The sequence below is a fragment of the Prionailurus viverrinus genome, chromosome B1 (genome assembly GCF_022837055.1).
Source record: "Prionailurus viverrinus isolate Anna chromosome B1, UM_Priviv_1.0, whole genome shotgun sequence".
NCBI lineage: Eukaryota > Metazoa > Chordata > Mammalia > Carnivora > Felidae > Prionailurus > Prionailurus viverrinus.
The window spans coordinates 40,692,591-40,705,243 of record NC_062564.1 but is presented as its reverse complement, the minus strand read 5'-3'; the positions used below and the strand labels follow the sequence as shown (position 1 = coordinate 40,705,243).

Genomic DNA, 12,653 nt, shown 5'->3' with positions numbered 1-12,653 from the left:
TTCAACATTTTTTGACTAATAATTTCTAAATTCTGCAACAAAGTCTTTTCAAAACCTTAATCCTGAATTGTGTTCAATAACACAAAGTTCTGGACCTCTTTATGACCTGACTTTATTGTAGCTATTGTTATTGACAGTGATCGTGATTATGATGTTATTTTGTTGTTGACAATGATGAGGTTCTACAAACAAAGGAGACAAAAGAGGCCAGAAAGAAAGAAAGTGAGAGTTTATGGCTGCAGAAGCTTATTTAGAGTCTAGTGAGGAAGAGGGAGGTAAAAAGAATATAAGCGATGTATCCCACCCATCCAGAGCAAAGTGTAAAGAGAGCTGATAGTGTTTATGCTTTATCAGTAGAATGAATGGAAGTTATTAAGACCTTCAGGGATTTGGGAACAAAGTAGGTGCAAACACTTTAAGGTGAGTAAAATATTTTTGGGAAATAAAGTAGTTCAGCATGAATGCATTGAGAGGCATTAAAAAAAAAAAAAAGTAATGAGGCTTTAAAACTAAGTAGGCAGCAACTTTTCATATTAGCCGAAAACTGGAAATAACCCAAATGTCCACCAGTAACAGGACACAAATTTCAATATGGTCCCATAAGAGAGTACTGTGTAGTAATGAAAAAGAATGAATAATCCATATATCCAGCACATGAATGAATCTTACATAGTTGAGTAAAAAAGATAGATGCATAAGATTATATACAGTTATATACATTTATATGAAGTTTGAAAACAGGTACAACTTCATCAAAGGTAACAGAAGTCAGAACTAGCATGGGGATGCAAGAGGAGCATGCTGGGATGCTAAGAAGGTTCTGTGCCTAAAGTTATTTACTGTGGAGGAGGAAAAGGCAGTGTTACTGCACAGGGCCCTCGATCCCCAACCTCCCATCATCTCTTCCCCTGTATGCATCTGTCCATATGGCTAACTTTTGACATGTATATTTTTTTAGTTGTTTTTTTTTTTTTAATGTTTATTTATTATTGAGAGACAGACACAGAGCATGAGCAGGGGAGGGGCCAAGAGATGGAGAGACGCAGAATCTGAAGCAGGCTCCAGACTCTGAGCTGTCAGCACAGAGCCCGACATGGGGCTCGAACCACAAAGCACAAGATCATGACCTGAGCCAAAGATGGACGCTTAACCAACTGAGCCACTCAGGCGCCCCTTGACACGTATATTTTTACAACCTGTAAATTCTGAATCAGCCTGTCTTGTTTAGACTGTATACATTCTTATATCTGACATTCTTGTAACTACTGTGTGATCAGTAAGATTCCTAGAAGAAATTCTGCTTTAAAAAAAAAAAGATTGCCAGGTGGAGAGGGGTGACATATATTCTACATTAATGGGTGGTCGGTCTGTAGGATCTTTAAAACAAGTATATTGTTAACAAATATAACAAAGGTGAATAAAGGCACAACTAAAAACGGGAAAAAAAAGGTTCTGTATCTTGATGTGGGTGGTATTTGCATGGGGTGTATACATATTTAAAAATTACTGAGTCATACATTTAAGATTTTTGCACTTAAGTAGAAGTTTTCCCGCAATAAAAAAAAAGTACACAACAACTGGGTAGATAGTTAGCATGCCTTGCATGCCATTTTAAGGAGAACCATTGGGAGTGATTGAAGAGGTTTTTTTTTTTTTTTTTTTTTTAAGGTTTGTGTATTTATTTATTTTGAGAGAGAGAGAACGAGCAGGGGAGGGGCAGAGAAAGAGAGAGAGAAAGAGAGAATCCCAAGCAGGCTCCACACTGTCAGCACAGAGCCCAATGTGGGGCTCGAACCCACGAACTGTGAGATCATGACCTGAGCTGAAATCAAGAGTCATGATTTCGACTGAGTCACCCAGGTGCCCCGCAATTGAAGAGTTTTAAGTTGGGGAGTGACTTGATTCAGATTTGTAGTTGAAAACTATCAGTCTAGTTGCAGTGTGAAGAGTGGCTTCAACTGAAGGCAGGGAAACCAGGAGGCTGCCAGCTGAAGTCCAGGCACAAAATATAGATTCCATAATGGTGGTCAGGAAGGAAAGGAATGAATAGATGTAAGAGACAGAAGTCAGAAAAGAGAGGAATTGATAATTGATTGGATATGAGCACTGAAGAAGTATAGTTAGTCAAGGATGCATGTATGTTTCTGACTTAAGCAGCAGGTTAGATGGTACCATCATAAAGAAAGAAAATAGGGGGCACCTGGGTGGCTCAGTCTGTTGAGTGTCTGACTTCAGCTCAGGTCATGATTTTGCGCTTTGTGAGTTCAAGCCCCACATCAGGTTCTGTGGTGACAGCTCAGAGCCTGGAGCCTGCTTCAGAGTCTGTGTCTCCCTCTCTCTGCCCCTCCCCCACTTGCGCTCTGTCTCTCTCTCTCAAAGATAAATAAGCATTAAAAAAAATTTTTTTAAAAAGAAGGAAAATAGGAGAGCAGATGGAGGAATGGAGCTGATGTGCTCACTTTTTGATGTATAGAGTCTGAAGTGCCTCCATGACATGCAGGTAGAGTGTCTAGTTTGGCAGGAGTGAGACTGTGAACCTGAAAAAAGACTAGGCTATATTTGGCCATTAATGACAATCGAAGCCTTGGGAAGTAGGTGAAGTAACTCAAGGAGACCATGTTGAGTGAAAGAAAAGAGACGTTCAGAATTGTGAAAACACATCAGCATTCAAAAGATGTGCAAAGAAAGAGAAGCCTGCAGAGGAAGAGGAGCTAGAAAAACAGAAAACTAGGCGAGGTTAGGAGAAAGGAGTGTTTTACAAAGGAAGAAGTGGTCAAAAATGGCATGTTGCAGACGGGTCCTGTGGGATAAAGACCAAAAGTGCCCACTTGATTGAGCAGCAGAGCTCATTAGGGACCTTAGGGAGAGCAGGTTCTGCTATGACGTTTTCTGAACCACTGGTTATGATGACACCCTTTTTGATTCTGGGGCTAGAATGAAAACTTCTTTAAGCTAATTGTCTCTTTAATCTTTTATCCCCATTGCTTCATCCTAGTGTCTCATACTTGATATGCAGCTGATAAATGTTTGGAAGGATGGATCAATGGATTAGGTAGATGAACTGGATAGATGGACAGAAGGAAAGGAGAAAGGGAGGGAGGGAGAAGAAAAAAGTTGGGAAGGAAAAGAGAAAGTTAAAGAAGGTGGTAGGGAGGAAGTAAGTTGGTTGGGAAGGACGGAGAAGCGTCGAATAGCTTCTTACTTTCTCTTTGTTTTGTTCCTATCTCAGGTTCCACAATTACTGCTGAGATCCAGGGGGTGATTGATGCCTGTGTCAAGCTGACTGGAATGCCAGACCTTACGCTTTCCTTCATGGTAAAATCCTGAACCACAGGTTCACATCTTGGGATGGGAAATTAACTGTTTCTGGAAAGACAGTGGTGAGAATGGAATGGAACAATAAGAAATAAGGACAGCTACAAAGTTTATATCAGGCTTGAATTTTCTATAAGTAGCTACAGAATTTCTGTGTGCATGTATTTAAATAAAAACAACATCTGAATGACTTTCCTGAAAGAAATATGGGTATTTAATTCCTACTTCTTGCTTTTCCTTGCCCGGTAACTACAGAATCCCAGGTTGTTGGATGATGTCAGCTTCCATCCTTGTGTCCGTTTCAAGCGCTGGGAATCTGAGCGTATCCTCTCCTTCATTCCTCCTGATGGAAACTTCCGCCTGCTCTCTTACCATGTCAGTGCACAGAAGTAAGCAGCCCTTATAATTAAGAACAGAATCTGTGTATATGTGTATATGTGGAAACAGTATCCGTAGTGATTAAGGACTCAGGTTATGGATTCAAATTCCAGCTGGGTTCAAATTCCAGCTTCTGTACTTAACTAATCGGGTAACCTCAGGTGAGTTGCTTAACCTTTCTATGTCTGTTTTCTTATCTGTAAGTGGAAAATGAAAAAAGTACCTTGTTTGAGGATTAAATAAAGCAATCTAAATAGTGCTTAAGAGGAAGTTAGTGCTCATAGTTTGTTGCTGCTATTTTTGTTGTTGTTATTATATGCCTAAACAAGAACTTTTTTTCTCAAATTGGAATCTGAGTACACCTATATTCAATCCCCCTAACCCAAAAGAGCATTAAATTATGCTATGAGAAACTATAAAAGGCAGTCATTTTTGGTCTTGAACATTCTCTTTAATATCTTGTCTAAGAACTTTTATTTTTATTTTTTTAAATGTTTTATTATTTTTTTGAGAAAGAGCATACAAGCAGGGGAGGGGTGGGACAGAGGATCTGAAGCAGGCTCAGTGCTGACAAGCTGACAGCAGAGAGCCCGATGTGGGGCTTGAACTCAGAAACCGTGAGATCATGACCTGTGCTAAAGTTGGATGCTCAACTGACTGAGTCACCCAGATGCCCCTGTCTTGTCTAAGGACTTTTAGAAGGTATGTAGTAGAAGATATACACACTGAAAAGAGCTATGACACCTCAGAGCCACCAATACTTTCCTATGTGATTTGGAATAAATAACTTAGGAAAATATCTGTGTGCTTGAGAGCAAAGACTCTGGACTCAGTCTGCCTGCACTTAAATCCCATCTTTAGTACTTATGATACATGACCTTGGGCAAATTGCTTAATCTTAGTGAAGTATAAGGACATCATTATTTATCTAGAAAAACAGGACAATAGCAGTACCTACTTCATACTTATTAAACAAGGTAATGGAACTAAAACACTTAGCATAGTATTGGCACACAGGAGTGTTTAATAGATGTTAAAAACTGTTATTGCTTTGGTATTAATCTGTGATTTCTGTTTCCTGTTCTGTCCTGTCGTGACAACCTACCATACCTCATAGGGTTTTTGTGAGGATCAGAGGAAGTCAGGTAAAGGTACTCCCGAGATACTATCAAAGGTCCATGAGGTATGCATGTTACTCTCCCAAGTACAGATAATTATTGGTCACATGTCGTAAAGTAAAACACAGAAATATGGTGACTCCTAATTTTGATCTGTAATGCCTTTCTCATAGTAGGCTTAGTATACTCTTCGATTTTTGTTATCTTATTCAGTCATTGGAAGACTTAGTTTATTTACTAGACAGCGTCTTAGCTTTACAAAAAGAAAAAAAAATTAAAGATTACTGTTTTTTTTTCCTGTGTTTATTTTTTAATATAAGGAGTAAAGAAGTAGGTAATAATACTTAAAAGTCCTTAGACAAGATATTAAAGAGAATGTTCAAGACCAAAAATGACTGCCTTTTATGGTTTCTCATAGCATAATTTAACGCTCTTTTGGGTTAGGGGGATTGAATACAGGTGTACTCAGATTCCAATTTGAGAAAAAAAAGTTCTTGTTTAGACATATAACAACAACAAAAATAGCAGCCGCAAACTTAATGAGCACTAACTTTCTCTTAAGCGCTAGATTGCTTTATTTAATCCTCAATGAGGCAAAAAAAGCACTTAGGATAAAATGAGAAAATGTTGCCATTGTTTCCAGTATAGTAATGAAATTGGTTTTTCGTCTCTCCCTTTTCCAGTCTGGTGGCAATTCCAGTGTATGTCAAACATAACATCAGTTTCCGGGATAGTAGTTCACTTGGACGCTTTGAAATAACGGTGGGACCGAAGCAGACTATGGGGAAGACCATAGAGGGAGTGATTGTCACCAGCCAGATGCCCAAAGGGGTCCTGAATATGAGCCTCACTCCATCTCAGGGGACACATACATTTGACCCAGTTACCAAGGTAGGAGAATAAGCAGGAAGTTTTGAATTGCTGATGTTAAATAGAAGTCATTATGCAGGAGCTCTCCAATAGACTTTCCAGCTTGTTGAAAGGGGAGCTTGATCAGAGGGACATCGTTTTTTCCTTGAGATAATTTATGGTGACAAATAGTTTTCTCTACTGAAAACCAGTTTAGAGGCTGCTTGTAATACTGTGAACAGATACCGTGAGGTTAGAGATCGGCCACCTCAAATGACGGCTTCCACTGTAACTTCTTTCTTTTTCTTTGAAGATGCTGTCTTGGGATGTAGGAAAGATAAATCCCCAAAAGCTACCAAGTTTGAAGGGGACCATGAGTCTTCAGGCTGGAGCTTCCAAACCAGATGAGAACCCCACAATTAACCTGCAATTTAAGATCCAGCAGCTGGCCATTTCTGGTAAGTGATTCTCGGCTTCAGTGGCTTGATGAGAACAGAAGTGGCTTTCTCCACTAGGACGCAGACATCAGAAAGCCTTCTGCTGACTCCCTGTTTACAGAGTTTGGTTTCATTACCTGATAGGTAATCTGGAGTAAAATCCTTCTAGCATTTCTGGGGGAAATCTATAATCCTTACTTTCTGAAGTTGGATTAAGGGACCTGACCAAAAACGTCTAAGATGCAGTTGAGAAGGAAACAGTGTAGGTGGACGGGGCATTCCCCAGCAGGTTTTGAGTCATCCTAGGGTTGTCAGTTTGGGGTTCAAAGGTTTTTAGCATGGGAAGGCTTCTGCATTCTCAGCTGGTCACTGAAAAGAATAATTTCCCCTCCATCCCCCCAGTTTCAGAAGACTTTCGTATTTGCTTTTATGAACATGTGGAACCCAAGTCAGCCCACTGTAGTCTACACCTGTCTTAGGATGGTGATGATAGTAATAGTTACCATGTACTGGGCATTTACTATGTGCCAGGCAGTGTTTTAAGCCTTTGTCATCTGTTTTATTATTTAATCCTTAGAACAACCATGTAAGTAAGAAAGATAGGAGATGACTTCAGCTTTATATGAAGTTCCTATTTTTCTTTACCAACAAAACTTATCTAAGTTAAGTGATTAGCATTCACTTAAATTAGAAACTCATCGTAAATGTTAGAGACCTATACAGTATAAAATGTGTTCTGCTTAATGCATTGAGAATACTTATAGGAAACACTTATTTATTAATGCATTCATTGAGTCATGCTTTATTTCATTATTCATTAATTTCATTAATTCATGTATTCTGTCCAATAGCTGGACAAAAACATAGAGTGGTCTTATTTTTTCCTTATCCTCCTTTCATCTGCATATAACTTTCTGCCCTTCCCACTTTAGAAACAGGTCTTCTAATAGGATAGCTTCTTGTTGGAGCAATTTTTTATTATCAGTGTGTGGGCCAAGAGTGACAAATCTGTGAGCCTCAGAAAAGTGAAATAAATAAGGGAAAATTATTATTATTTTTCTGGTTCACTGTTATAGCTATCTCTATCCCACTGATCTCTGAATTGAAATGAATTTAGACAGATACGCTACATGCTTCTTTTGAATAATGCTTATGTTTTCCTTTCCAGGACTCAAGGTGAATCGTCTGGATATGTATGGGGAAAAGTACAAACCCTTTAAGGGCATAAAATACATGACCAAAGCTGGAAAATTCCAAGTTCGAACCTGAAGGGAGAGTTTTGCAAAAAGAACATTCACGAATGCTTTTTTGTTTCTTACTTGTCTAAAAGTAAAAAGTAATCAGCCTGTCTCCTAGGTCAGTATCCCCTTTTGGACCCACCCACTCCCTTTTTTCCTTAGCCTGCAGTGCCGTGGAGCTAATCAAGGGAGAGAAGGGTTGCCAGGGAGAACCGGACCAAAGTCAAACACAATCAGCACCAACTCAGTTCTGAGAGAAGAGCTGTGTGACAGAGGGTAGAGATACCTAATGCCATATTGAACTATTTTGAACATGGTTACCATAGAAAAGGACTAGAATTTGTTACTTGCTTGGCTTTACTCCTCTAAAGTCAATAAACGACTTCTGTTTGTTGTTTAAGGTGGAGAGAAAGATAAGAAAGAAGGAAAGAAAGCTTGGAATAAAATGAATGCTAGTCAAGGGAAGGCCAGCAAAGGGTCTGACCTTTGAGGGAGAAGAAAGGAAGTGGTAGTAAAGACGTGTGAGTACACGTCCTCAGACGAGAGCGGGGCGGGGGGGGGGGGGGGGGGAGCAGTCAAGCCCCACCAGGAGGACTGTTGGAAAGAATAGAGTTGAGTTAGTTTCTTTCTGATCCCTCTACTTTGATATACATATAAAAAAATTACTAGTACTTCTAGAAGTGAACTGGAAACTTCTTAAATTCGGGTCCGCTAATGACATGGAAGACTCCATTAGAATCAGATTTTCCTTTGAAGACTGCCACTATCTGACCAGTTTTCAGATACTAACGACTGTTAGCCTTTAGCACCTGGCCTGTCGTCTGCAGTGAGAAAGTGACCTGCCCTCTTCCTGGTGGGGGGTGCCTGAAATGCCCCTTTCCCTAACCCAGAAGAATTCTACTCATGTCACAGAATTCACCAGCCTTTTTCCTGTTCCACAAGGACAGTTTCAGAAAAGCCAATCCCATAATCCCCAGGGCAGCCAGATTCTGTGTGTCACAGTATTGAAGTGTAGGTGGCCAACTCATTCCTCATGAAGTACATCACAGCTGTAACCCAGTGGTGACTCCCTATTTCCTCTTGTCAGTGCTAGACTGGTGCTGGAGTCTAAGCCTTGCTGTCTGAAACTTTTCCAGCAGTAACCCTAAGTAAAAAAAGAAAGCTTACCGTCAAGGGGTATGGTTCATCCTGGAAGCTGCTCAGTAAAGTTGATTTCCCTGGAGTCTTCTGTGCTGGACTGTAATAGATTTATCAACAATATATATACCTACCTATCCATCTTTGTTTCAAGGCAAAAAGAAATTCCCTAAACCTTTGAATAAAACTGATGTTGAAGGAAGATGGGCCATGCTGATCATGTGTAACCCAGTTTAAGGAACATGGCAACTGAGGAAGTACCTCAGACTTTCCCAGTGGGTAATTTTTGCTCTAGTTCGATATATATATTAACCATTTAAATATTTATATAAAAGACAGGTTTTTAAATTCTTACTGCTATAGCTTAAGGAGTGATACTGTGCTCTGCTTCATGCGTGGGGAAAAATGAAGACCTATACTCTTCAAACCATATAATTTTTCTCTAAAGTCCTGTTTCTAAATATTTAAGTAATTTTGTTTTGCTAGTTTTATCTCCCTACTTCCTGGACTTGTTTTTGCTGCAGAGTAATGTTGCTTTGTGGTTTTCCTCTGGGATAAGTCATGTTGTATACAAACAGACGTGTTCATAGTCCATCACTCCAGAATTTTCCTGAACTACTGTGTCCTATATACACCCCTGGCAAGGTAGGGGAAACATCTCTGCCTCTGTGATCCCAGAATACTTGGAATTACTTCTCCTGAGGGCTCTGAAGGATTTTAAGGTTTCCTAGGTCATAGGAAACAACCAGTCTTGGTTCCTGGATATTTTTAGCTTTATAAATCCAGCTGCTAAATTTCCTTGTGGACAGCTCACCCTAATTTCAAGGGAAGAACTTGAGGAAAAGTAGAGTATCTAGGGTATGGGACCTGTGGGCCTTGGCATATGAAGTAACATGTCACCTGTGTAGCAGACCTCTGGAGCCCAGTGGAGAACATTACTGCTACCATCCAGCAGTGTGTTAACATTAACTAGTGCAGGGTGTTGTGATCGAGCTGTTCAATTCCATAATATGTGTCTTACGTGGAAGTATCTCCTATGCTTAAGTCTTAATAAAGTTCAGTTTTACCAGTCCTCTATGTCCTAAGTGTTTTTGTTACCAGGACTAACAGTGGTGCTATGCCTAGTAGGCCTCAGTAGAAGCAGTAAGAAATAAATCAATTTAGGGAGGATCTTATGATTTTTGTCTCTTCAACCAGCAGGCCTAAAGCCACATGTTATAGTGTGATTTTCTAGTTACCTCTGGAAATAGGAGATGTTGATATAATGTCATTTTTAAGGTTGTAAAAGCAAAGGTTGAGATCATGTTTTCCCCAGTGTGGAAAAGACAAAACCATTCAAGCTGCTGATGGCTATTCTAGTGCTTTCTCTGCTCTCTTGACCTTATGTTGGTCAGTTCAGGCATGAAACAGGGCTTCAAGGTCCTAAGCATCTTTTTTTTTTTTTTTTTTTTTTTTTTTTTTTTTTTACATTTTAGAGAGTGAGTTGGGGAGAGTGGTAGAGGGGGAGAGAGAATCTTAAGCAGGCTCCACACCAAAAGCAGAGCCTGATGCAGGGCTCAGTCTCACCACACTAGGGGAACTCATGACCTGAGCTGAAATCAAGAGTCAGATGCTCACCTGGCCAGCCATCTAGGCAACCCAGGTCCTAGACATCTTAATTGTGACAGGGATTTCTTGAAAGAAGTCATTGGCAGTCTTTGTAAAGTATGGATACTGGTTGTTATCCCATATCTGTACTGACACCCTTTTGTAAATCCCTCCTGGCCATGAAGAGGACTTATTTCTGTTCGCAAACCACAGTGGTTGGTGTTTATTAATACTCCATCCCATCTGTCTTAGTCGTTGATATATCTTTTGCCCTCCTGTTTGCACCATGGTGAATTTTGTAAAACTTGTACTTTCCTCTGTGGCCAGTAGGTGGCGATGCCATGCCAGGATGGGATTAATTTTTTTAATTGTTAGAATTTTAAAAGGGGAATTGAATTTGAAACTCTTAAGCCTTCCCCCAAGATACCAAGTACTGGATTGTGTGAGTTTTTGGCTTTCGAAGTTAGACGTGGAACCAGAAGTTTACGACACTCTGTGATCACCAGACTTAAGATCTGGGCTCTAGAAGGGTGGCTATTTTCTGTCATCTGAGTTCCTCTAAGTCTCTGCCCACTTAAATGTATTGCACAGCTACCTGATAATCTTTGTTCTTAATTTTGTTCTTCAGGTCTGTTAGCGTCTATTTGCTTTATTAGCCAGCTGGGGATAAGGAACTATTTAATTTCCCCTTATATGTTGTTCCATGGCCTAAGAAGTTCCAGACATTTTACCCTGAATTTCCTAACCTACGCTGGGAAATGATGTGTTGTTGTTCTTTGAATGTATTTTAGTATAATTCAAAGGGGTCTCTTTGCAGGGCTGGTACTCTGCCCTGTAGCTCAGTCAGTGGCCCCTTGTGAGCAATTGTCTTCATCCAAGTTGGCCGTTGCTAGGACTTCATCCAAAGGAATGTTGGGGCCTTTAACTTGGCCCACCCCATCAAGGCCTTACTGCTTCAGTTCATATTTCATTCACCCTCTGCAAAAAAGCTTGTCATGCAAAGGGGAGGGCCTGAAACCACCTGGATTCCTGGCAGAGATGTGGGAGCTGGGAGTCTCCTATTGCTGTCCTCAAGCAGTGTTTCTCTAAAATGGCTGAGGTACACTTTGATCTAAAACAAAACCTGCCCATTGTACAGGGAAGTAGTGGGCAGTCTAAAGTTGAGAAATCTGTGACTTCAGTCTCTGTGATCTGCATTTATTCAACTGCTCCAGGGACTTCAACATTTCAGGGAAGTGGTGGTTTTTTGTTTGTGTGTCTGTTTTTCTCCTTCTCTAAATTAAGTTCTGGGCTTTAGAGGGTTGCTTTTGTGAGCTGAAACTATGTGCTTCTAAGAACGTCTAAACTGAGCAGTTCTAATAGCCTTTCAAGAGACCTTTTTTTCTCCTCTCCAGGAAGCTGTCGGCACATACCCAAGGGCAGGCATCTCAGATTTATTCTGGGATCTGGGATGTCAGTGGTGATAAAATCTGGCAGGCTGCAGCCAGGAATAGGAGTCGCATCTCTAGTTAAGAAAATAATCTAAGAGAAACAGAAAACAGCATTACTTAAGTCACATGGACTGGTCTGGGAGTCCATTCTCTCTGATGACGGGGAAAGCTAAATGGGATGGGAAGAAAATGGTCCAAGTACTAGCCTCTCTTGTCTGCCCAACAGTGGGATGTCGCTATGCTAGGGAGGTCATACTTTGGTTCCCCTCGCTTCTCCTTCCTACTGCTGTGCTTGCTGGTCACGGAGCCTCCCTGCCCAGTCTGCTATCATTCCATCCACCTCGTGGTTCATTTTCCCCGGCTCTGTTCAGTTCATCATTCCTGTTACACGTAAGCCCCAGTGGCTCTGTGCTGCCTACAGAATGAAGTCCAAAACTGCCTGGCATTCAAAGCACCGTCATCTAAATTCCTACCTGTGTTCTTCATGAACCTCACTTCCTACAACCTGTACAAAATCCTCTCCCTACTCCCACTGCTCTTTTTGCTCTCCAGAACTTTATATTTTCATGCAGTGACATTCCTTGCTGCAAGAGTCCCTTGCCCACCCCTCTCCACGAGTCTAAGCCTTACCCAATTTTTTTTAAAGATTTTGTTTATTTTTGAGAGTGACAGAGTGCGAGCAGGGGAGGTACAGAGAGAGAGAGGGAGACACAGAATCTGAAACAGGCTCCAGGCTCTGAGCTGTCAGCACAGAGCCCAATGCGGGGCTCCAACCCACTAGCGGCGAGATCATGACCTGAGCTGAAGTCGGAAACTTAACTGACTGAGCCACCCAGGCGCCCCAAATCTTGGCCAACTTTTAAAAGCCCTACCTGTTTTTTCCTTAAGATTCCTTAATGCAACTGAATGCCAGTAAGTTTCTCTCTGCCGGTTTGTGACCCAACTCTGTTCTACCTTGGTATTTCTTTTTTATTTTAATTTAGAGAGCGAGTGAGCATGTGTGAGCCAGGGAGAGGAGCAGAGGGAGAAAGAGGCTTGATCTCAATAACCCTGGGATCAAGACCTGAACAGAAATCAAGTGTCAGATGCCCAACCAACTGAGCCACCCAGGTGCCCCTATCCTTGGTATTTCTTTAAGTACCTTATTTCCCTGTCAAACCAAGA

The 12,653-nt window shown here is 40.9% G+C and overlaps 1 protein-coding gene across 2 annotated transcripts in view; it reads left to right on the top strand.

Moving 5' to 3' along the window:
* Nucleotides 1-7,735, top strand: part of AP3M2 (adaptor related protein complex 3 subunit mu 2) — a 110,651-nt gene extending 102,916 nt beyond the window's left edge. For both annotated transcript variants that reach the window (XM_047855045.1, XM_047855046.1), the window contains exons 5-9: nucleotides 3,230-3,315; nucleotides 3,571-3,704; nucleotides 5,495-5,702; nucleotides 5,974-6,118; nucleotides 7,266-7,735. In XM_047855045.1, coding sequence (XP_047711001.1) covers nucleotides 3,230-3,315; nucleotides 3,571-3,704; nucleotides 5,495-5,702; nucleotides 5,974-6,118; nucleotides 7,266-7,366 — 674 coding nt within the window. In that variant the 3' untranslated portion in view covers nucleotides 7,367-7,735. The remainder of the gene's footprint in view (nucleotides 1-3,229; nucleotides 3,316-3,570; nucleotides 3,705-5,494; nucleotides 5,703-5,973; nucleotides 6,119-7,265) is intronic.
* Nucleotides 7,736-12,653: the final 4,918 nt, after the last annotated feature.